The 25385-nt window shown below is 46.8% G+C and overlaps 1 protein-coding gene across 1 annotated transcript; it reads left to right on the forward strand.

Annotated features, from left to right (window-relative positions):
• Window positions 1-1867: 1867 nt before the first annotated feature.
• On the forward strand, window positions 1868-17785 carry LOC124602880 (WAS/WASL-interacting protein family member 3-like). The gene is made up of 2 exons (XM_047136356.1): window positions 1868-2302; window positions 17684-17785. Exons 1-2 carry the CDS (start codon window positions 1868-1870, stop codon window positions 17783-17785), a joined length of 537 nt encoding a protein of 178 aa, XP_046992312.1.
• The last annotated feature ends 7600 nt before the right edge of the window (window positions 17786-25385 follow it).

Genomic DNA, 25385 nt, shown 5'->3' on the forward strand with positions numbered 1-25385 from the left:
CCCCGTCACTGATATTCCAGGCCGAACGCGCCATACAACACTGCAAATGTCCCCTGCGGGTCCAGGGGTTAGAATAATCCTGAGGTATCCCTGCCTGTCATAACAGGCGACTAAAAGAAGTCTACCGCTTTTCGGCCCTGTAAGTTCAGGTCCCATTTTAATGCAGGCCGTATGGGGAAAGACGCCTTAGGTGGCGCATGAATTATCCATAGTGCCCTTAGATTCGATCTAAGGGCACTACGATTCAACCATTTGGGCGAGGACACTTTCTGGCGTATGTCATCTTCCCCTTTTGTCTGTCCTCTTTCGCCTCCATGACAATAATGGATTACTCTGCACCCAATATCCAGCACGGTAGCTAGTCCATTATGGTGGAACTGTTACGTACCCATTTGGCGGTAGCCCCCTGACAACACAGGGATCGCACTGCTGATGCCTGAGCTGTAAACCCCCCATGTCTACCAAGGAGTAGATGCCTGTCTTCCTGGGGTATCAGGACTCCCGGCAACGGCCATCATGCCAGTTGGCCTTTGCTGTGGCTGGGTGGCCCCTGATCAGAGTGGGTGGCATTGGGGTAGATGACCTGCAATGAAGTAGACAGTCATCTCCTGCTGGTGACTGTACAGCACCAGTGGTCTCTCAGAAGGGCAAGATAGAATACAATGCCGACAGGTATGACCCTAAATCGTTTCCCTACACCATGGGAGGAACACAGTTACAGAACAGAGCCATATTCGCCTCGGTTTTTAGTTGTAGCAGAACCAATGGGAACTCTCTTCTACCTATGAAGCCTCAATTTTTCGTTGAACACCTTGAGGATAAGTTTGGAGAAGTGACAGCACTGTCAAAGATGTGAAATGGCGCAATCTTTATTCAGACAGCATCCATAACCCAATCCCGAGAGTTTCTCGTCTGTGACAAGCTGGGTGATATTCCATTTTCTGTCACTCCCCATAAAAGCCTCAACATGGTTCAGGGAATTATTTTCCATCGTGACCTCCTCTTGCATTCTGACAATGAGCTCCGCGCCAATTTAGAACGGCAGGCTGTTAATTTCATCCAGCGCGTTTACAGGGGACCCAAAGACAGCAGGGTTGCTACTGGTGTCTTCATATTGGCCTTTGAGGATGATTCATTGCCTGAAAATGTCAAGGTGGTGATTTACCACTGTGACGTTAAACCATACATCCCTCCCCGTATGCAGTGCTTTAAGTGCTGGACATTTAGGCACGTCTTCCCGCTGCACTTCCAGTGCCACATGTCCAGACTGCGGACGTCCACTGCACCCAGATACTCCATGTGCGCCAACTCCCACTTGTATCAACTGTGGAGAGTACCACTCCCACTGCTTGCCGGACTGCCCAATACTCCAAATAGTGGAAAATCACAAACTACAAGACCAGCCGACTTACACAGAGGCTAAACGTAAATTCGAAAGATAACACCCCATTCGGTTGACATCGACATATGCTGCAGCTACATCACCATTACCATCGTTGTTCCAAGTGCCAGTGGTTCCTCACTCTAGGCCACAGACAGTGGGCCCCCTGGGCCACCAGAATGCATCTGCTCCCTTGGTGGTACAGCCCCTAAAGAGAAGGGAGAGCGCAAGCAAACTAAGTAGTAATGTGCTAAGAAACGACTCTGTGATGGCCCCAACACCACCACCACCACTCCCTATCAGTTCTGCATCTGAGGATGCATCCCCCGCGAACCTGGATCACACTGGTCGTGGTGCAGAGTAATGGCTGAGGAGATATTTTTGATTAGAAAGTGTATTATCGTAGTTTCAGCTCCTCAAGTTTCCAAGGGTCGCTGACATTTAGGGAATGACTTTCACGCAGGTCGTCGCGGGCGGTAGTCGGCAATGTACACCGACGTGTACGAGTGCGGCGGCGGCCTGCTGCTCGTGGTGGGGCAGGGCGTGGAGGCGCTGTGCATCTCGGAGCGCGACCTGCTGGCGCCGGCCACTCTCCAGCAGCTGGAGCTGTTCGCGTGCCAGCAGTTGGCCGCCGCGGCCGCCGGCTGCTGCTGGGGCCACTCGGCGGCCGGCGTGGGCGTGGCCTCCGCACCGGCGCATGCGCAGTGCCCGCCGGTGCCCCGGCCCTGGCGCCCCCGCGCGCCCACGCCGCCTCCACAACGCCACCTGTGCTGCCCGCCGCCGCCCCCACCTCCACCGCCACCAGCACCCTACGGCGTGGTTGGCAGCCCGGCGCGGCCCGTCCAACAGCAGCAGCCGCCATCCGTCCTTGCTACGAAACACGATTTTAGTTCGGCCGTGCGTCGCCTCGCGGCTTTCCTGGTGAGTACAGACTGACTCCTACTTTGACTTGATACTTCGGGAGGAGAGACAAGGCAGAGGACACATTCCGAAAGGAACACGCATGTAATCATGTTGTTTCATTCACCTCTTTCAACCGCGAAAACTACCCAACGTAGTATAAGGTTGGCTGAATTGAGTCAAAATTTGTTAAAGTCTAAATAAAAGGCATATTTTCACACAAATTTTCATTGTAAATATTTAAGAACTATGCCCTTTGGCCTACTAATTGTAATATACAGGGTGGTCCATTGATCGTGACCGGGCCAAATATCTCACGAAATAAGCGTCAAACGAAAAAACTACAGAGAACGAAACTTGTCTATCTTGAAGGGGGAAACCAGATGGCGCTATGGTTGGCCAGCTAGATGGCGCTGCCATAGGTCAAACGGATACCAACTGCGTTTTTTTAAATAGGAATCCCCATTTTTATTACATATACATGTAGTACGTAAAGAAATATGAATGTTTTAATTGGACCACTTTTTTGTTTTGTGATAGATGGCGCTGTAATAGTCACAAGCATATGGCTCACAATTTTAGACGAACAGTTGGTAACAGGTAGGTTTTTTTAATCAAAATACAGAAGTTAGGTACGTTTGAACATTTTATTTCGGTTGTTCCAATGTGATACATGAACCTTTCTGAACTCATCATTTCTGAGAACGCATGCTGTTACAGCGTGATTACCTGTAAATACCACATTAATGCAATAAATGCTCAAAATTATGTCCGTCAACTTCAATGCATTTGACAATACGTGTAACGATATTCCTCTCAATAGAGGGTAGTTCGCCTTCCGTACTGTTCGCACACGCATTGACAATGCGCTGACTCATGTTGTCAGGCGTTGTCGGTGGCTCACGATAGCAAATATCCTTCAATTTTCCCAAGATATCCGGGGACGTCAGGTCCTGTGAACGTGCGGGCCATGGTACGGTGCTTCGACGATCAATCCACCTGTCATGATATATGCTATTAAATACCGCTTCAACTGCACGTGATGTATGTGCCGGACATCCATCATGTTGGAAGTACATCACCATTCTATCATGCAGTGAAACATCTTGTAGTTACATCGGTAGAACATTAGCATTCTCAACAGCGACGTTTTTGAGATTCCCGATTCTCGCGCAATTTGTCTGCTACTGATTTGCGCATTAGCCGCGACAGAAGGTAAAACACCTAGTTGGGCATCATTATTTGTTGCAGGTCGTGGTTTACGTTTCACATGTGGCTGAACACTTCCTGTTTCCTTAAATAACGTAACTATCCGGCGAACGGTCCGGTCATTTGAATGTCGTCGTCCAGGATACCGACACATACCACACACCCGTTTGGTCACAATAGCCATACATCAACACGATATCGACCTTTTCCACAATTGGTAAACGGTCCATTTTAACACGGATAATGTATCACGAAGCAAATACCGTCCGCACGGGCGGAATGTTACATGATACCACGTACTTATACGTTTGTGACTATTTCAGGGCCATCTGTCACAAAGCGAAAAAAGCGGTCCAACAAAAAATTTATGTTTCTTTACGTACTACACGAATATGTAATAAAAATGGGGGTTCCTATTTTAAAAAACGCAGTTGATATCCGTTTGACCTATGGCAGCGCCACTAGCGGGCCAACCATAACGCCATCGGGTTTCCCCCTTCAAGCAATAAGAGTTTCGTTCTTTGTAGTTTTTTGGTTTGGTGCTTATTTCGTGAGATATTTGACCCGATCACTATCAATGGACCACCCTGTATAATACTACGTAATAAGCTGCATAACCCTGTAGGGTCGGTACAAAACTGTGTAAGTCACATTAAAACACACAAATTTTACACAAATAAACCTCTTCTCCTCCACTGCACCAAAACGGTTCTCATGGTACCATTCCATGCCATTACCCTGACACTGAATCCATTCAGCAAGTTTCCCCGATATTGGATCGCTGTATTTAATCTTGCAGAGTTCACAAGATCTGTCATTATTGGCTTCTGTTTCTTCGGAGGATTCTGATGACCCTGACGCTGGTGATTCACTCTGTAGGTGTTGTCTGTTCTTAACCTGGTGTTTCTTCATGCTGTCCAGCTCGGATGACATTTTCCTATTCTTTGCCTTTTTTTGCGTTCATATTTTCTGGGAATGTAAGCAGTAGTGCTTTGTTTCCTGGCAAAAGATTTTGCTGTAGTCTTCTTTGGAGACGGCAACACGTCGTGGAATGAAGCAGAAGACTTTGGGGTGTCTTTGTTTTGCCCGTCATGAACTGGACTAGCGGGAGGAGAGACAGACTGAAGTTCAGTTTCCTTTGGTCTGCTTTCTCGGCTCGACGATTTTTTTTGGTCACCATTCTTTTGACTGATTTGATGCGGCCCGCCACCAATTCCTCTCTTGCGCCGACCTCTTCACCTCGTAGTAGCACTTGAAACCTACGTCCTCGATTATCTGCTGGATGTACTAGTCAGTAGGATCTCGTGTTCAGCCACTGCGTTTTCATTCAACAGAAAAACGCCAGTTGAACGAAATCAGCTTTCGACAATCGCTGGTATTGTCACTCTCATCCATGCAGCCTTGAAAATGTTTCCATATATGAGCCTCCTGATCTTCCTTGTATTTCTTGTGTTACGAATGTTCATACATTAACTCTCGTAATATGATTTGAGTGGCTTAAAAAAATGGCGTGTCTAACGGCGCAGGCGGCGAGTCTTGTGGCTTGGTAGGCATATCATACTTATGTTGTTCTGTTCCAGTGTGATTGAAAATGTTTCAGCCATGTGAGGAATGGTCCTTCATTAATGCATCCCGTCATTGTTAGCAGAGACCCCGTTGGAAAACCGTCACCAAATTCAGGTCAAAATCTTTTGCCTTTCAATATGGTCATAGGAGGGACAAAGTTTCCTGCGGTATTAGCACGAGCCCTTTCTAGGGAAGTCTGTGCATAAACAGCATTGCTCCAGTTTCCATCAAAAACTTGTCTTGTGGGCTTGTTGTTCATTTGGCAACCTGATTCATCTGCATTATAAATCAGCTTAGCATTGTCCAGTATATAAAGGTCCTCCATAGATTTCCTCATCAAAGAAGAGAAGTCATCCATATCCTCTTTATTCAAACCACTGCAGCTGAATCGGGAAAGCCTTTCCGCTTTTCTCAAAGACGAAATTATGGTTTCGTACCCTGAACCCTTTTAGACACTTCGTTGGCGTCTGAAAATGTATGCTTCATTTTGTTGGATTCTGTGAACTCGCACGAAGCCCTCTCTACAGGTTTTTGAATCCAGCGGGAAGCCACATTCACATAACCTCAGGATTCTTGCGATGAGTTCTTTTTCTTGTCCCCTTATTAAATTTTGTTTGGCGACCTTTCACCTTTGCTGGAAAATCTTTTCCACTTTGCAGTCGTCTTTGTAGATAGGAATGCGGCAGCCGAAATGATTCCACTCCTTGGCGCTGACTTTTCTCCTCTCGTAAGCTTTAATTGCATTTCGTATGTCATCCTCGGTCCACAAACAGTTTTTTTTTGTTTTCCCATCTGCAATAAAAAAATGAAAACAAGATAATACAAAACGAAAAAATATAATTCAAATGAAATTAAATAAAAGTATTGACCCTTTTCACCCGGAATGGATAGACCCGATTCGCTTAAAGTGAAGAATTTTTTTTTTCCCTACATAGGTAGTCCTGCGCAGGCATATTTGCGCGCCACTAACACCATAACATACTCTCAAGTATATAAACTTATTGTGTAACGAATACTTAACAAATCACTAAACGAAATATCAGATACATGTATTTGAATCAAAAGCTATTCTACGAAGTGGAATATTTCCAGAACTTACCACAAGCAGCACAGATTTCTGCACAACACGCACCTAACAATGTTTTGCACTTTCCAACTCATACAGAGTTCCAACAGTCACCTCTGCGTGACAGCACTTCCTATACCACTTCGTATGTGACGATCAGGCGGGGATCTGTAAAATTGAACCGATTCATCTCCCGACCCAATTCGGTCGCTCTTACCCTTGGAGGGAGCGTTCAGTAAGTAATGTAACACATTTTTTCTCGGCCACTTTCGGTTGAAAAAATGCAGAATTTGTTGGTTACATCTCGAAATACACTGAGGTAACAAGTCATGGGATAGCGATATGCAAGTATACAGTAGTGGTGGTATGGCATACACAAGACGTAAAAAGGCAGTGCACTGTCGCAGCTGTCATTGGTACTCAGGCGATTCACCTGGAAACGTCTCCGACGTGGTTATGGCAGGACAACGGGAATTAACACTTTGAACACGGAATGGTAGTCCAAGCGAGACACAAGACACATTCCGTCTCCGAAATCGTTATGAAATTAAGTATTCAGAGATCCACAGTGTCAAGATTGTGCCGAGAATACAAAATTTCAGGCATCACCTGTCAGTGGGAACAGTGGCCGACGCCCCTTCACTTAACAGTCGAGGGCAACGGCGTTTGCTTAAAATTCAGTGGTAACAGATAAGCAACACCGCTTGAAATGCAGAAAAATGCTGCGTTCATGGAGTACGGCAGCAGACGACCAACCCGAGTGGTTCTGCTAGCAGCACGAGATCGCCAGCAGTGCCTCTCTTGGGCTCGTGACCGTATCGGTTGGACATTAAATGACTCGAAATCCAGGGCCTGGTCAGTCCCGATTTCAGATGATCAGAGCTGATGGTAGGGTCAGTGTGTGGCGCAGACCCCACGAAACCACGGACTCCGGTTGTCAACAAGCCACTGTGCAAGCTGGCGGTGGCTCCATAATGGTGTGGGCTGTTTTTTACATGGAACGAACAGGGTCCTCTAGTCCAACTGAATCGGTCATGGACTGGAAATGGTTACGTTCGGCTTCTTAGGGACCATTTGCAGCCTTTCGTGGGATCCACGTCCCCATGATAATGAGAATTTTCACCAGGCCACAATTGTTCACGATTGGTTTGAAGAAAATTCTGGACAATTTCTGCAAATGATTTTGGCCCCTCATAAAGCTCAACTCCCATCGAACATTTATGAGACATAGTTGAGGTCACTTCATTCACAGAATCCTGCTGCGGCAAGTCTTCAGCAATTATGGACGGCTATAGAGGCCGCATGGCTCATTATTTCTGCTGGGGACTTCCAACGACTTGAGTCCACGCCACGTCGAGTTGCTACACTATACTACACCGCTCAAATGGTGGAATGAGACGATGTTACGAGGTATCCCATGGCTTTTGCCACGTCAATGTATTCCCATTTCAGCCCCTACAATTTCATGAAGTTCCCATACGTGGCACCGATGCACTTAGCCTTCAAAGTGGGGCCTTTAATAGAGGCGCGTTGCAGGAAGAGCTGAAACTTCCTGGAAGATTAAAACTGTGTGCCGGACCGAGACTCGAACTCGGGACGGAAAGTAGGAGACGAGGTACTGGCGGAAGTAAAGCTGTGAGGACGGGGCGTGAGTCGTGCTTGGCTAACTGAGTTGGTAGAGCACTTGCTCGCGAAAGGCAAAGGTCCCGACTTCGAGTCTCGGTCCGGCACACAGTTTTAATCTGCCAGGAAGTTTCATATCGGCATACACTCCGCTGCAGCGTGAAAATCTCATTCTAGGAAGAGCAAGTATGTTTTTCTACCCTAAGGAAATTGAAGAAAAGATTTCAACGTGTTCGCCCCCCCCCCCCCCCCCACACACACACACACAAAATGCGACGAATTTCTCCTTCCCCGTGACAACGGGAGGCCTGACACCACTCCTTGCACCAGAGAGGCGTGCACAAACCTTCGCTGGACTGTTTCTCCTCATCCACCCTACAGCCTGGATCTCGCACCGTCAGACTTCCAAATGTCTCGCCCAATAACGATGCATCCCACGGGAAGCAGTACATGGTCGATGGGGAGGTTATTGATGCAGCAAGACATTAGCTCCGCCGTCGACTGGTAGAGTGGTGCGGGCAGAGGCCCTCCCAGTGTGGGGGCGTAAGGCCGACACATTTAACCGAGATTGGGCTGAAAAATAGGGTTTCGTAACCAAAAGAGTGGGGAGTATTATGTTGTAATGGAATCCTGAATACAACCAAACTGCTTTCAGAAGGAAGTGCCGCATTACTTATTGAAAGCTCCTCGTACAACGGTCGCAGTGAAATCAGTCTGGGCCGGCCGCTGTGGCCGAGCGATTGTAGGCGCTTCAATCCGGAACCGCGCTGCTGCCACGGTCGCAGGTTCGAATCCTGCCTCGGCCATGGATGTGTGATGTCCTTAGGATAGTTAGGTTTAAGTAGTTCTAAGGGACTGATTGGTTCAAATGGCTCTGAGCACTATGGGACTTGTCTTCTGAGGCCATCAGTCCCCTAGAACTTAGAACTACTTAAAGCTAACTAACCTAAGGACATCACACACATCCATGCCCGAGGCAGGATTCGAACCTGCGACCGTAGCGTTCGCGCGGCTCCAGACTGTAGCGCCTAGAACCGCTCGGCCACCCCGGCCGGCATGACTGATGACCTCAGGTGTTGAGTCCCATAGTGCTCAAAGCCATTTGAAATCAATCTGGTCAGGAACACTGCATTATTTTCATTTCAGTTAATTTACTGGAACAAATTAAGAGAGCTATTCATAAACTAACCTCCGAGTGGCTATTGAAGAAAAGAGAAAAACTAGATCAATACCTTTCCATTCACATGTCAACATTTCTTCTCCACTAAGTCGCCACCCACATCGTGACATCAGTTTCTTTATTAAAGAACGGTACCGCGTGCTGCTTCAGCCAATTGTTGACAGCGTTTTCGAGGTCATCGTCGATCGTGAAGTGCTGGACAGCCAACCACGTCTTCATTTTGGGGAAGAGATGAGTCCCTTTTGTGCCAAGTCCATGCTGTAGAGAGGATTTAGAATCTCCCAGTTGAGAAGTCTGAGTTTTTACTTTACTAGATTAGCAGTATGTAGTCGCTAGGCGTTCTAAAGCAGAATGATTCCGTAGTTCTTTTTTGACAGACCTCCGGAGTTCCGTAAATCTCTCACGGTAATGTACATTATTCTTAAACGTTATTCTTATGAAACCTGTTATCAAAATTCCTTCTCGATCCTTAAAGAATTAAAACCATCATCCTGCGTCTTGACATCAGTCTGCTTGTCTTCTTGGGCTTATCAGGAGGAAGAGTGTGCATTCACTGTTTTAACTATTACTTTCAATGTTCGTGTACTGCATCCAAGCCTCGTCCTCAGTCACTATTCTTATCGAAATTCTTCCCCCCATGTTGATGAAAAGTCAATCATAACTCATTCTCGCAGTTTTGTGAATATTAGTGATTTTGGTGTCCACCGTGCACAAAACTTAACTGTTGCCTAACGCTTCTGTGGCGGTGTTAAAGAGGATTGCCCTTAATCTGAGGCACGTCTTCAGAAAGTTTAGAAATCATTAGTCGATATCTCGCACGCACCATTTCGTCAACATGCTGCACATCATTAGTCACATTCAAATGTGTCCCTCCGTCTCTTTCATCCTGCACGCCGTGCGATCGATCTTGAATATTCTGTACCTCTCCTTCACAACACCAACACTCACAACAGTATCCCCATATATACGGCGCAGTCGACGATCAGTCTCGGCGACACACACCACCTGCTTCCGAGAGGCGACGCAGCAACGCCTGCCACGTCACTCGCTCGCTGCTCACGCACTGACGAACGCAACAGACAGCTGACTGGCGCAGCGTCGCCTTCAAGGCGCCGTGAAACTACGAGCATTTATGTACTTTCAGTGGCCAATCGGAGGTTAACTTACGAGCAGCGATCGTACTCACACGATGTACTGACAGCTTTCAAGACTGTGTTTCCTGAGATGGGTTCTCTTTTTCTTGCTAGAAAAATCTTACGAATATATTTTTTTCATCTGATCCAAAGCAGAGCTCTGGCAAAGGTCTTTTCAAGAGGTGTTTTGAGTGGCGAGACACTTAAGGTGACGGATAATGCTCCGCTCGAACGTCAAAAACTAAACGGCCGCTGTTTGATTTCATCAAGAGCTGCCGATAGCTAGATTTTATAATTATTTTGTAAGTGCGTTTGCTACTCACGCTATCTACTTATTCGTAACATAATAAGAAAGATTGTGCCTCAGATAAATTAACTTATCAGCTTGGAAAACAAAATACTCTATCTTAGCGTTGCAAAAAGTTAAATTGTAGACAGAGATTTTTGCATGCTGAAGACTGAGTTCCTGGGATTAACTTAATCCCTGCTCAGTTGCTAACAGCCTTTTTATTAGTGGTCAAAAACTGGTGTGCAAACTTCCTGAAGAAAGTAACTTACGCCTGTCGTATTATTGCCAAGTAGCGTACCTCGATGAAACTTTAACCATACACAGAAAGAGCTGCTACAGTATAGTGCAAAAGCCAAGTGAAAGATACATGCTATGAGACGGATATGAATGACGCTTTCAATAAAAGAAAATTGCCTCAGTCACGATAGTTTACAGTGGTTCCCTGGACATTAAAAAAAGGGTGACATGATTCTTAGTGGGTTGCGTTATCACAATGGACGGCAATGCACGCCCCACAACGTGCTGCTATTCTGGCCCTAGGTAGGTAAGTTCTTGTGGTAGGGTTCCGTTTCTCCACGAGCGCGGCTGAAACCTGATGAAAGGTTGTTGGGGCACGTGGACGTTCTGCTATACGTCTCCGCAACACACGTCAGTAGTGCTCGATGGGATTTAAGGCGGGGGAGCGTGCAGATCCGTCTATTCGGCGAATATCCTCTTTCCAAGATATCGACAAGCTACGCTATTAGATGCACGGAATACATTCGCAGTTGCAAATATAGAGAATCATCAGCTGTATAATGGAATGACGACAGTGAAACTTTGAGCAGGACCGCGACCCGAACCCAGATCTCCGGCATATGGCGAGCAGTCGCCTTGCATTGGGCCATCCGAGCACGGCTCACCACCCGACACAAACTCCCATATGTCGTCACAGTCTGTACTCCTACATCCATTATGTATGCAGGAGAAACATCACAACTGAAAGTCGCTTGCCCGGTGTCGGCGGATATGCACGATATTGCAGTGCCTGTGTTACTCAAAGCACGAAACAATATTCCTTCGGACGTGCACCCACGTCGCCAACGGGCTTGCCGCAGTGGTAACACTGGTTCCCGTCAGAACACCGCAATTAAGCGCTGTCGGGCTGGGCTACAACTTGGATAGGTGACCATCCGGTCTGCGGAACGCCGTTTGCAAGCGGGGTGCACTCAGTCCTTCAGGCAAACTGAGGAGCTACTCGATTGAGAAGTAGCGGCTCATGTCTCAGAAACTGACATACGGCCGGGAGAGCGGTGTGCTGACCATATGCCCCTCCATATCCGCATCCAGTGACGCCTGTGGACAGAGGATGACACGGCGGCCGGTAGGTACTGTTGCGCCTTAGGGGCCTGCTCGGGCGTATCCATGTCCGAAAGAACAGGCACTGTCGCGCCTACAGCAGTTATGAAGTACATGAAATGAAATGTATTCGCAGTCGTTAATATGAACAATCGCATGCATTCATGTCCGGAGGAACGTTGCGTCGTACTTCTCAACAACACAGGCACAGCAAGGTCTTATTTACCCGCCGGGGCAAGCGACTTTCAGTACAAAATGTCTCTCCTGAACAGCAATGTCCATAATGGATCTAAAATTTTAGACACAGGGTTGACGACATATGGAAATTATGGTCTGGCCGTGCATCGTGCTCGGATAGCCTAATAATGGTAAGGCGAACGCTTGCGATAAGCAGGTATTCCGGGTTTGAGTTTGGTAAGGCTACTGCCCCACTGATTCAGATGATTGATGACTTAACACTGGAAGTAAAGCAATTGCTATTCCATTTCTTCTTCGAAAACCAGTTTACAGGATTTGCTTTTCTGTCTTTCCGAGAAAAGGTTATCGAGATTATCTTGGCCCATTTTTTGAAGGCAAGAGATAGTTAAAAGGGCAAGACGATATTTTGAATCTTCACTTTGCAAGGATGACAGTTGTCACAAAATGCGTGAACAATTAAGATTGCTGCAGCATATACCTGTGGAGGAGAGGAACCTAGAACATCTGCAAAAAGAATCTGCGAAGGAGAAGGCAATTTAAGAACAACTCTCAGATTAATGCATGTTACAATAAACACACGGGGAATGGATAGCGTGAATGAAAACATTTACATGTGCAGAAAAATTATTCGAAAGAGGAAATGGGATTGTTTCTTTCTTGGCTGATTAAGATGCCTGGCAGCTGAGGGAAGAACAGTAGCTAAGACTACTCAGCTTGAATACAGCAGAGAAATTGTGCAAGTTGACGTAAAGCGGTATAGGAATCCTGTAAGAGGAGCAGGCTGCTTTCTACCATTCCTACATGCCAATACAAATTGTGTGTTCCAAATGATATACGATGATACAAAGCACTACATCATGAACTAAAACTAAACTCCGTCTGTGCAGACCTCGGTAGGCCCAACGTTGCCGAACGACCGCCATGTCAGCCTCAGCCGAAAGGAGTCACTGGTTTGCTGATATGTTCGGGCATGAGGTTAGCACAATGCTATCGCGGCTGCTGTCAGTTTTCGTGACCATAGCCCCTAATTCTCAAACTAGTAGCTCCTCAATCGGGCTCACAAGGGCTGAGTGCACCACGGTTGCTAGCAGCGCTCGGAAAAAGTCCATTCCCCTTCAGCTGTATTGCGTACTGAGCTATTCTTTATTGGTGCATCTATAGCCTTCAAGCGTATCTCGCCATTCCTTAGTACTCCCGCATCCCACTTCTTTGCGTATTGATTCTTCCTGACTAATGTCTTAAACGTCAGCCTACTCTTCATCACTACTATATTGTGATCCGAGTCTGCATCTGCTCCTGGGTGCGCCTTACAATCCAGTATCTGATTTCCGAATCTCTGCTTAACCATGATGTAATCCTGGTTCCCGTATCACCTTGCCTTTTCCAATTATACCTCCTCCTGTGGTTGTTGAACAGAGTATTCGCTATTACTAGCTGGAATTTATTACAGAACTCAATTAGTCTTTCTCTTCCCTCATTCCTTGTCCCAAGCCCATAGTCTCCTGTAACCTTTCCTTCTATTCCTTCCCCTACAGCTGCATTCCCGTCCCCCATGACTTAGATTTTAATTTCTCTCTCTCATCTTCAGCTTGCAACGTCGGCATGTATACCTGAACTATCGTTGTCTGTGTTAGTTTGCTGTCGATTCTGATGAAAACACTATCACTGAACTGTTCACAGTAACGTATTCTCTGCCGTACCTTCCTATTCATAACGAATCCTACTCCCGTTATACCATTTTCTGCTGCTGTTGATATCGCCGTATACTCATCTGACCAGAAATCCTTTCACTTCACTGACGCCCACTACAACTAGTTTGAGCCCTTGCATTTCCTTTTCCAGATTTTCTAACTTGCCTACCACTTCCAGGCTTCTGACATTCCACGCCTCGACTCGTAGAACGTTATTCTTTCGTTGGTTACTAAGTCTTTTCTCATGAGCACCTCCCTCTTGGCAATTCCCTCACGGAGACCCGAATGCGGGACTAGTCCGGAATCTTTCACCAATGGAGAGATCGTCATGACACTTTGTTACAGGCCTCATGTCCATTAATGAAATGGTTTCCATTGGATTCTGCATCTTCATGCCGTTGATAGTTGAAGATTCTTCTGCCTTTAGAGGCAGTTTCCCACCCAACGACAAGAGTTCCCTAAACCTCTGTCCGCTCCTCCGCCATCTTCGAAAAGCCCGTTGGCAGAATTAGGGTGACTTAATATGCCAAAGCTGATTATTAATAAAAATTTAAGCGGGTTTCGAACCTGGTGTCGAGGGCATTGTGTTTACTGATAGAAAACGCTTCCTTTAGACCAGGTTTTTGATACTCCGGTAAGCTAGAGTCATTATGAATAAGAGGCATAACTAATGACTATTGCCGATCGTACCTAGCAAATAGAGCACAAATAATAGATAAAACTCTAATATTTATGGTTAACCACTTACCAAAACCAAAATAAATTAGTTCCTCAGGGCAGCATATTAGAACGAAGACTGTCCTTATGTACGTCAACTACTTTCCCAATAGTTTTACTAATGAGAAAAAGTCTTTGCTTATGACAGCATTATTACAGTCACTGAGAAAAAGAGAACTCATTGCAGAGAAAACAAATGAAACCCTCGACGATATTTACAATTAGTCAATATGCAATGATCTGTTGAGCACAAAGAAAAAACATGCCATGAATTAGTTTGAAGAGGACGAAATGACACTGTTAGATTCAATAGAGGCACTTCCACAGATTGTGTGCAAACACACAATTTCTGTAAATGGCTATTGATTCACGGCTGGAGTAAGGTGAACAGACAGATACAGATAGAATATCATCAGCATGTTTTGTCCTTACAAGTTTGTATCAAGTACTGTCTGTTTGGTATTTTGTGTGTACTATAAATTCTTAACTTCGGAACTATTTTCTGGGGAACAAATACACGAAGTACAGAAAAGGTACTCATGAAGAATAATAACCACACATTGCTCATTGTGAAGATCAGTTCAAAAGTTTTGACAATATCATGTGAATATATTCACCAGTTAGTTACGCACATTAAATATAACTTTAATTACTACACTAACAGACAATGAAGCAAAATAAGGACTTGTTCTTATCAAGAAAGAATTAACAAAAAATTCAAAACAGAATTTTCTATAAAGAAATAAAATTGCATAGTAATTACCCAAAGAGGTTGAAAAATTACGAAAACAAATTTATTTCAAACGTTACGAAGTACCTTTTGAACAATACGTGCTATACAGTGTACGTTTACTTCGATGACACATACTAGAGGTATCGTAAAACACATTAACCATGTAACCAATAGGCGCCCGGGGTGGCCGAGCGGTTCTAGGCGCTTCAGTCTGGAGCCGCGCGACCACTACGGTCGCAGGTTCGAATCCTGCCTCGGGCATGGATGTGTGTGATGTCCTTGGTTAAGTTTAAGTAGTTCTAAGTCTAGGGGAATGATGGCCTCAGATGTTAAGTCCCATAGAGCTTAGAGCCATTTGATCCCCATTTGAACCAAGTAATCAGTAGTAATAAACGGCAGCCACACAACACTTAGGCACTTTTTTCTTGTTCTTTTCCGGAAAAATCTTACTCCCAAATCCCTCCTACGTAAAATGCAAATACTTAAACATCTTTGAGGTCCTCAACAGGGGTTCTTAGTCAGTTTTTCAGGCAAGCAAATGAGTTGTGATGAACAGAATGGAAACCAAATATTGCAATGATCTTGATGACAGCTGATCGTCTAGTGTTACACTATGTGATAAAAAGTACCCGGACACCAGGATTAAAATGACTTAAGTTCGTGGCGCCCTCCATCGGTAACGCTGGAATTCAGTATGGTGTTGGCCCACCCTTAGCCTTGATGACAGCTTCCGCTCTATCACGCATAGCTTGTCAGATGCTGGAAGGTATCTTGGGGAATGGCAGCCCATTCTTCACGGAGTGCTGCTCTGCGGAGAGGTATCGTTATCGGTCGCAGATGCCTGACACGAAGTCGGCGTTCCAAAATATCCCAAAGATGTTCTATAGGATTCAGGTCATGACTATGTACAGGCCAGTCATATTACAGGGATGTTGCTGTCGTGTAACCACTCCGCCACAGGCCGTGCATTACGAACAGGTGCTCGATCGTGTTGAAAGGTGCAATCGCCACCCCCGTATTACTCTTTAGCAGTAGGAATCAAATAGGTGCTTAAAACATCAGTGTAGGCGTGTGCTGTGATAGTGCCAGGCAAAACAAGGGGTGCCGGCCCCCTCGACAAATAACACGACCACACCACACCACCACCGCCTCCGAATTTTACTGCTGGCACTACACACGCTGGCAGATTACGTTCACCGGGCATTCGCCATACCCACACCCTGCCATCGGACCGCCATATTGTGTACCGTGATTCGCCACTGCACGCAACGTTTTTTCACTGTTCTATAGTCCAATGTTTACGCTCCTTGCACCAAGAGAGGCATCGTTTGGCATTTACAATCGTGATGTGTGGCTTATGAGCAGCCGCTCGACCGTGATATGTTTCCTCACATCCCGCCCAACTGTCGTAGTGCTTGAAGTGGATCCTGATGCAGTTTGTAATTCCTGTGTGATAGTCTGGATAGATGTCTGCATATTTATTTCGTATTACGCCTCTCTTCAACTGTTGGCGGTCTGTCACTCAGCAACGAGGACGGCCTGTACGCTTTTGTGCTGTTCGTGTTCCTTCACGTTTCCACTTGACTATCACATCGGAAACAGTGGTCCTAGGGATGTTTAGGAGTGTGGAAATCTCGCTTACAGACGTATGACGCAAGTGACACCCAGTGACCTGACCACGTTCGAAGTCCGTGAGCTCCGCGGAGCGCCCCGTTCTGCTCCCTCACGATGCCTACCGAGGTCGCTGATATGGAGTACCTGGCAGTAGGTGGCAGCACAATGTACCTAGTATGAAAAACGTTTGTTTTTTGGGGTGTCCGGATACTGTTGAAATACCTAGTGTACGTTTTGTAATGTGAATAGTACGTAAAATAATTCGCAGTGAAATGTCTGGACAATGTAGCACTAGATTTTTACGTTATTGAACAACTTCTCTGCAAGACAGTGTTCTATACTAGGGATAAACCGAATGAAGATGCGCTATTTGAAACGCGCTGGCCTTTCATTTGACAGGATGAGGGCTGGAAATGCCATCCAGCCATCCTGGCTTAGCTTGTCTATTGCTTCCTTGAATTGAGGCAAATGTCAGAATGGTTCCCACATTCTTTCCATCCTTGTAAAACTGGATCTGTAAATACTTGTATATAAGGATGCTTTCGTGTTCCTTCTAAAAACTGAATACCATGACGTGTCCAGTATCTTTATTAAAAGTAATACACAAAAGAATGAAACTCTCACTAGTAATACACATTTCCTGACTGATGTGTATGGATAACTTGAAGTTAATACCACAACCTATTTCCACGATCACAACATAATTTTTTATTTTTTGCTTGTTATCTTCCATACATGTGGGTAATTCATCTAAAAGTGTATGTGTGGCCCACACGCCCAAGTTTGTCTGCGAAGATTTGATCTGGAACCACAAATCTGAATAATTTCCTCAGACGTGCAACTGCATGTTCAGACTCCACAATAACCTCATACTTCCGAAGACTTCAGATGTAGAGCCTATGATTTGCTTGTGCAACTGTGATGTATACGGACGTCTGTGCCGACAAAGCGCAGTGGTGTCACCATGAACTTTATCTAGTGAACAACACAGATCCAGTATCTGGCGGGACACACATGATGGTGACTGAGTCTGTTTTGTCTACAGGGGCCGGACAGCCCGCCGATACATGAGCCAGACCTGCGTGCGCTGCTGCAGCAGCCGCGGCTGTTGGAGCCACCACCCACCTCTTCGCACGTTCGTCGGTAGCTGAACCATCTGCTGCCTCTGGCGTCGACAAACGCCTGTTCATACCGTCCCAGGTAGCTGTGAGATCCCCAAAGTGGGGTGGGGGTGGGGGGCACGAAGTGCCTCCTCACACTCCCCAGAATGAATGACTGAATCCCGCCACTGCTGCCTTAGTGCCTCTTCACACACACACACACTATCTGGTAGCTGCAGCAACTTCCACAGTTGGCTTACCACATGCCTCTACACACTCTTTCCAGCACTAGAAGCCACTGTTGGCACACCACACACACCTTCACTTACTCCAGTGGTTTCCTTAAGCCTACATTACAGGATTACTACAAATCTCTCACATATTACCTAGCAGTTGCACCAGCTTCTGCTACTGACTTCCACACACCTCTACACACACCATACTCTCTAGCAGCTGCAACAGTCAGCACTGCCAACTTACCATGTGCCCCAACACACTCTCAGAATCTGGGCGACCCATCTCTTTCCACTTTCTCTTCACACAGTGCCCTGTAGTTTCTCTAGGCTACAACACTGGCTTACCACGTGACTCTTCACACTCACGCTGGATGCTGTACTAAGCTCTGCCGCTGGCTTACCATGTGCCTTGCATACACCCATGGTATCTGTGTCAGCCCAACTGTTGGCTTACCATGTAGCTTTCCGCACACTCCCTGACAGCTGTGCCAGCCGCTGCTGCTGGCTTGTCACACAGCTTTTCATGTGCTACGCAGTAGCTGTGCCTGTCTCCACTGTTGGTTCATCATACGTCTTCCACACAGTATTTGGTAACTGCATCAGTTACTGCTACTGGCTTCTAGCTTACTACGCGCACGCACAGTATTACATGCCTTATCACGTACCTCTTCACACTTTTTCTGGTAACTGACAGCCTTCACCGTTGGATTATTAGGCCTCTTCACATATTCCGCAGCAGCTGCACCAATTTCTGCTGCTTGTTTACGTTGCACACTGCACACACTGGCTGGTAACTAAGACACAGTTCTTCATACACTCTCTAATAGCTGGCTTACCACAAACCTTTACACACACACACACTTACTGTACCAGCCTCTGTTTCTGGCGTACCATGTTCCCTTCACAAACTACCTGGTAGCTGCGCCAGCCTCTGCTGCTGGTAACCCCATGCCATGCACCTTGTCACACTCTCCCTGGTAGATGTGGTAGTCGCTGCTACTGATGCCACCATGTGCCTCTTGACACAACTCCAGAAACAGCGCTAGTTGGTGCTGCTTGTGCCCATTTGTGTCCCTTTACACAATTATTAGAAGCTACATCCGTTTGCAGCGTTGGAAGCAACTCACATTGCTTCACATTCTCCCAGTGAGCTGCGGCTGCTGTTACTGTAACCACAATACATGATGCCAGACATAGGCGATGTGCACAGTTCGTACATTCAGATAGACTTTCCACCCTCCCAGTGTTTCGTCACACAGCTGCTTTATATGTTACTTTGTGACAGATGTCTCCCAAAGTGACAATAGAGTAGTTCTTTCAGCAAAGCCACATTGCACGTTCCCCTCTCACGGTCTTACTTCATAGTTTGACCACTGGCTCTAACATTAACTTAAATTGAACTGCTCGATCTTTCACTGACAATTCAACTGCAGATGTATGTACGCCATAAGCCACAGTTATGTTGGATGGAAATGCGTAGTACTGTACCACACTCATTCCCCTCCCCTCACCCACCCTCTTCCAATTCAGTTCACGTCAAGAAAGAAAGTGAAACATAACACAGATTAGGCAGTTAAAATCAATGATGGGAATATTACTCTAAATTATGGCAGGATATTTGGTTGTCTAGCTTGATCAACTACTGAGATGTCATGCACAATGAGAAAATTCACGACACTTTGGGGCTCTTCACTAGACTCATCCGTGTTGGAGGAGCAGTCTTTGTATTCCACTACACCTTATCTAAATGTGTCATTATTCTCATCTTACCCCGATGATTGGGATGATCAGTTGAGTGGGCTCATTGACTACATTTAGTAAAGCCTGCTGTTACAATGGGAAGCGGTAAGCTGAACATCAACAGATGGTTTGCTAATTATGGACGTATGCACATTAGACCTGATAATGAGGCAGACAGCAGCAGTTTATTGACAAAAGAAAAACATATTTGATACTCAATGATGATATGGGGCGCACATATCAATATATCTGGACTATAAAGAATAAAACTATACATCTTAAACTAAAAAATTTGAGATTTTAGTGTTTTATGAACATGGACGGATGATGCAGTTCACAATAAGGTAACACAGTTGCTCGTTGAGCATGGAATTTACCTCAGTTCTTTTGGTATGGGACCCATACACTGGAGAAATATTCTAGGAAAGATGACATTACGTCAGTAATCGTGTTCATAGGCTGGCAACGTTTTCCTAGTATCATGCCAAAGACATGACCCATTACTATCATGTACAATGGTAAGCCACCAACTTTATGTACAGTGGAGCTTACATGATCGTTCCATTGCGTACCTATACAAATTCTTACCCTCATGTATTTGTAGGCGTTGAATGATTCAAGTTGATTCATTGTTATTGTAGGCACAATATGCGTTTCTGGATTTTGTGGACTGTACAACTTTGCATTTTTTTCAACATATAAAGTAAGTTGCCAGTCTTTCCATCACTCTGAAGTACACTGTGGATGGATGGATATTAGTGTTTAACGTCCCGTCGACAACGAGGTCATTAGAGACGGAGCGCAAGCTCGGGTGAGGGAAGGATGGGGAAGGAAATCGGCCGTGCCCTTTCAAAGGAACCATCCCGGCATTTGCCTGAACCGATTTAGGGAAATCACAGAAAACCTAAATCAGGATGGCCGGAGACGGGATTGAACCGTCGTCCTCCCGAATGGGAGTCCAGTGTGCTAACCACTGCGCCACCTCGCTCGATGAAGTACACTGTCTGATCGAAACTATTCGGACGCGCCTACGTAATGCAAAGCTGACCACTAGATGTCACGAGAGGCGGACTCGCCAGTATAAAACAACGTGTGTTGTTTTGTGTAGTCAGTATAGAAGCGGCAACAGCAAAAGGAAGGAAGACAGATCAGAATTTCTCATCGACAGTGGGATTATTAGAGACCGAACATAGTCTCGGCTTAAGAAAGGATGGAGGAGGAGGTAGGCCATGCCCCTTCGAAGGAACCATCCTGGCATTTCCTTTAAGCTATATGCGGAAATCACAGCTGAGGAATGGTTCGACCAGGAGAGCTCACCGAATTTGAGTGGGGACTAGTCATTTTACGTCACGGAAGTATCACTTATAAAGGTTCCAGAGTCGACTGATGGTGATTGTGAAATGTACGAGTAAAAGCGAAGGAACAACTACAGCTACAGCTACATCAAGGCCAGGTAGGCATCACGTACTGACGCACAGGGACCGTCGAGGACTGCGGATGCTTGTAAAAAATCGTATGAAATCAGCTGAAGGAATCTTCGTGAGCTCCAAACGACTGCCAGCAGCCCAACTTGCACAGGTAACCAAGAATAATGGGGTACAATGGTCGAGTAGAAGACACACATTTTTGCAGTCAGTGCGGAGCGACACTTGAGGTGATGCAAAGAGAGACGTCACTGGACAGTGGACTACGGGCAGCGTGTGATTTGGCGTGCCGAATCTCGCTGTACCCTGTGGCAAGCCTACGGACCATCCCCATAGACTGTTAACTGCCGTCATGTATAGTGTCAACAATGAAGTACTGAGGAGGCGCGTTATTGACTGGGGGTGTTTATTGTGGTTATGGGGTGGTCCATTTATTGCGCTGAAGAAAACGCTGCAGGACGACTTTTACAACATCGAGTATTATGTACAGCAGAGTGACAGTTCAGAGGCGATAACTGTATCAGCGTCACTGAGCACCCTGTCGTAAAGCAGCGGTCTGTGAGACATAGGTATGTACGTCAGTAAGATGCCTTAAATGGACTGGCCTATCCAGAGTCCCAAGCTGAACCCAGTGGCATCTCTGTGATGAGTTAAAACGTAGACCTCTCATGACCCTGGCGTGCAACACCACTACCTTCTCTAGCCTTGGCTCTTGAGGAGGAATGGGCTGCCACACCTCCAACTCGTTTGGAGCACCCAGCAGAGAGCAAGTAGTCATATAGGCGAAGGGTGCACGCAGCCAACATTGTCCGCTAATAGATGTGGTGCGTAGTGAGTGGAAGCGCTAGATCGAGAGGTGGGTGTGATACTTTGCTTCAAAATGCATTGCAATTTTACTACATTAAAAAGTCCCCTTAAAGATATTCATGAACCCTCATCCAATCATAGTTTAGGACAACATACAATTTTAAGCAATTAAATGGATATACCTCACTTTCTCAGCAAATACAAAATGCAACTGCAATAATTTCACAAAACGCACCATAATAAAACAATATACTTAAAGCTCGTAATCTATAAATTCTCCATAATTCATGCTTGGAAAATACTGACATGACAGAATTGAATTAAACCTCAACAAAACTAATTTTTAAGTAGGTGAATAAACACAATCTTTAGGAACACAGTTAATAAAACTTACACAATACTGCTCACGACTTGTCCCGTAAGTGAGCTCCGATTATACCAACAAACCAGGAAATGCACTCGTAATCTCTCAACACAATCAGCTTGCCTCTGGCCAGCTACAAAAACTCTTTTCTGAACCACAATCAGAGCATTTCTGGATAATAATCAAAGCCACGCAGCACTTCCTGCACGTGCAGCTGGGTACACCGGGATTTACAACCCGTAACAGACGATCTTAACACAATGGATCACTCGATAGTAAAGGCCGCTGTTGACGATACAAAGCCAGGGAAAAGTAACACACCCAGGGCATGCAAACAGCGTACTCCGGCGGGATGGGCTTGCTCAGTGGTCGTCAGGGTAGTGGACGAAGCCCGCTGTTGTCAGTGCACGCGGGCTCTTTCGTTTAGGAGGCGCCAAGGTCGCGTCGCAACGCCCAAACCGCCGTTCAACACGACACGCGGCGGAGGCGCGTTGCGTGTCTTCAAAAGGCGTGGCAGCTGGGACAGCTGAGTCTGCACAACGTGTCCGCATACTTTTGATCAGATAGTGTATTACAAAAAAATCTGACAATGTTTGTGCGACTTTTTCAAGTTAGTGACAAATTTTATATCACAATCAGCACTAAAATTGAAGTATCGATTTTTAATATTACAAGTAGGCCAATAATCGGTATATAATTTGAAAGGTGCTTTCCGATAGATAAGCACAAAGAAAAAAAGTGTGTATGTAGCTGTTAAGAGTGGTAAAAGGAACTAGCCTTCACATTCATAACACTGATGTTTCATTCTCTATCACGCATTAAAATCTAAAACACCTGAACATCGAAACTTGAAGAGCTACCAACCTCTGCCCTGCCCACCGATCAGGTGACATGGTAGAAACGACACACGAATGTAACATTTCGTGAAATAGCATTCTAGGGGCTTTCATGTTTACATTGTTCATTTGCAGTAAAACCCCCCCTGCGGGTCCGGGGATTAGAATAGGCCCGAGGTATTCCTGCCTGTCGTAAGAGGCGACTAAAAGGAGTCCTTCCCCCTCACGGGGGTAGTTAGCGCCTGCGTCCGGAGACGGACGGTTTCACGACCTATAATCGTGGTCTTTTTGGTTTTTCACTTCTCGTTTCTTCCTTCCTTTTTGTTGGTTCCTTTCTTTGCTCTTCTCCACTTCACTGTCTTCCTTACTCTTTCCCTTGACTTCTCCTTGCCTTCTCATTGCCTTTTTCTCCTTGCCTTCTCCTTGCCTTCTCCTTGCCTCCTTCTCCTTGCTTTCTCATTGCCTTCTTCTCCTTGCCTTCTCTGGTCTCCGCCTCGGCGTTTGAGACAGTCTGTCCTCTTTCTCCCTCTCTCTTCTTTTTCCTCTTCTTCCTTCCTCCCTGTGCGTGTCTGAAGGCCGACCCACGCGTTCGCACGCGTAGCCGGTGGCGGGGTAACGCGTAAGTCCCCGCCCTGGGTAGACATGTAAGGCACGCGCGTACCCCCTGGTAAAGGCCAGGCCCGGGGAGGGGTGATTGCCTGAGCTGATACCTTCTGACCATGCCGATTGGTCCCTCCGTCTGTTTCTCGGGAGGTGTGACCTGAGGTGTAAACATTCACCTAAGGCGGGAGTGCCCTCTGAGAGGGTCCCCACAAGGAAGGAGCGCGCCATCGGAGACGCTGGCAATCATGGGGGATTCCTCCGCAATGGATTCTACTCCATCGCTTTCGACTTCGACCCACAAACGGAAACGTGACCAGCCAACAGTGACAAAAGTACTACCGCCTGCCCCACAGTTCCTCGTAGTTTCTCGATCTGAGGACGGAAAGGATTTTTCCTCTGTCAACCCTTTCGTTATCCAGAAGGGCGTAGATGCCATAGCCGGATCTGTCAAATCTTGTACCAGGTTGCGTAACGGTACCTTATTACTAGAAACTGAGAGTGCCTTTCAGGCACAAAAACTGCTTCGGGCCACACTCTTGTACACGTTCCCTGTCCGGGTGGAGGCCCACCGCACTTTGAATTCGTCTCGTGGTGTAGTCTGTAGTAGCTCTCTCGACGGATTGACTGACGAGGAGCTTCAATCTTTCCTCGCTGAGCAGGGCGTGACGGCTGTCCATCGGGTCATGAAAAGGTCAACAATGACCTTGTACCGACCCGGACACTTTTCTTAACCTTCGATAGTGTTAAGCTGCCATCGCGCATCAAGGCGGGCTACGAGGTTATTTCTGTTCGCCCCTATGTCCCGACACCTACGCGCTGCTACCAGTGTCAGCGTTTCAATCACACTCGACAGTCTTGCTCCAATGCGGCTAAATGTGTCACTTGTGGCAGGGATGCCCATGAGGGTGACTGTCCACCTCCGTCTCCTCGTTGTGTGAACTGTCAGGGTGACCATGCCGCATCCTCCCGCGACTGTCCTGTCTATAAGGAAGAACGCTGTATCCAGGAAATTCGAGTCAAAGAGAAAGTGTCCACCTCGGCTGCTCGCAAGCTATTGGCTAGTAGGAAGCCCACGCTGCTCCCAGCGGGGAAATACAGCACTGTCCTCGCCTCTCCTCGGACTACCCGGGAGGTAGCAACCCAGACATGCGATCTGACCTTCAGCACCACGGTCGTCCGTTCGGCCAGTGCTAAGATCGCGCGGTCGACGTCTCCTCTTCCTCCCATCACCCCACAGACACCAGCCACTTCCTCAGCTTCTGCTCAGTCGAAGACCCCGAAGTTAGATGCACGGGCCTTCAAGAAGGAACCATCCCGTGCAGACTTCCTCCGTCCCTCGACCTCCCAGCCTTCGACCGGTACTTCCACCAAACGTCCTTCTAAAAAGGCGCATAGGAAGCACAGTTCTCCTTCTCCGCCGCGGCGCCTTTCTTCTCCTGCGCCACCCAGCGGTTGCCGCCCCAGGCCGTCATCCGTTTCGCCTGGCCGCACCGCTGGTAGCCGAACATCTGGCAGTTCACCGGCGGAGGAAGCTCCCCCTCCCGGCCATCCTCCCGAGATGGCCGATGACCCTATAGACCCCATGGACGATGACTGTCCGCCTCCTGCTAGCGGCGGCAGTGCTCGCTCGAAGCCAG

The sequence above is a fragment of the Schistocerca americana genome, chromosome 1, assembly GCF_021461395.2.
Source record: "Schistocerca americana isolate TAMUIC-IGC-003095 chromosome 1, iqSchAmer2.1, whole genome shotgun sequence".
In the NCBI taxonomy this organism is placed as follows: Eukaryota; Metazoa; Arthropoda; class Insecta; order Orthoptera; family Acrididae; genus Schistocerca; species Schistocerca americana.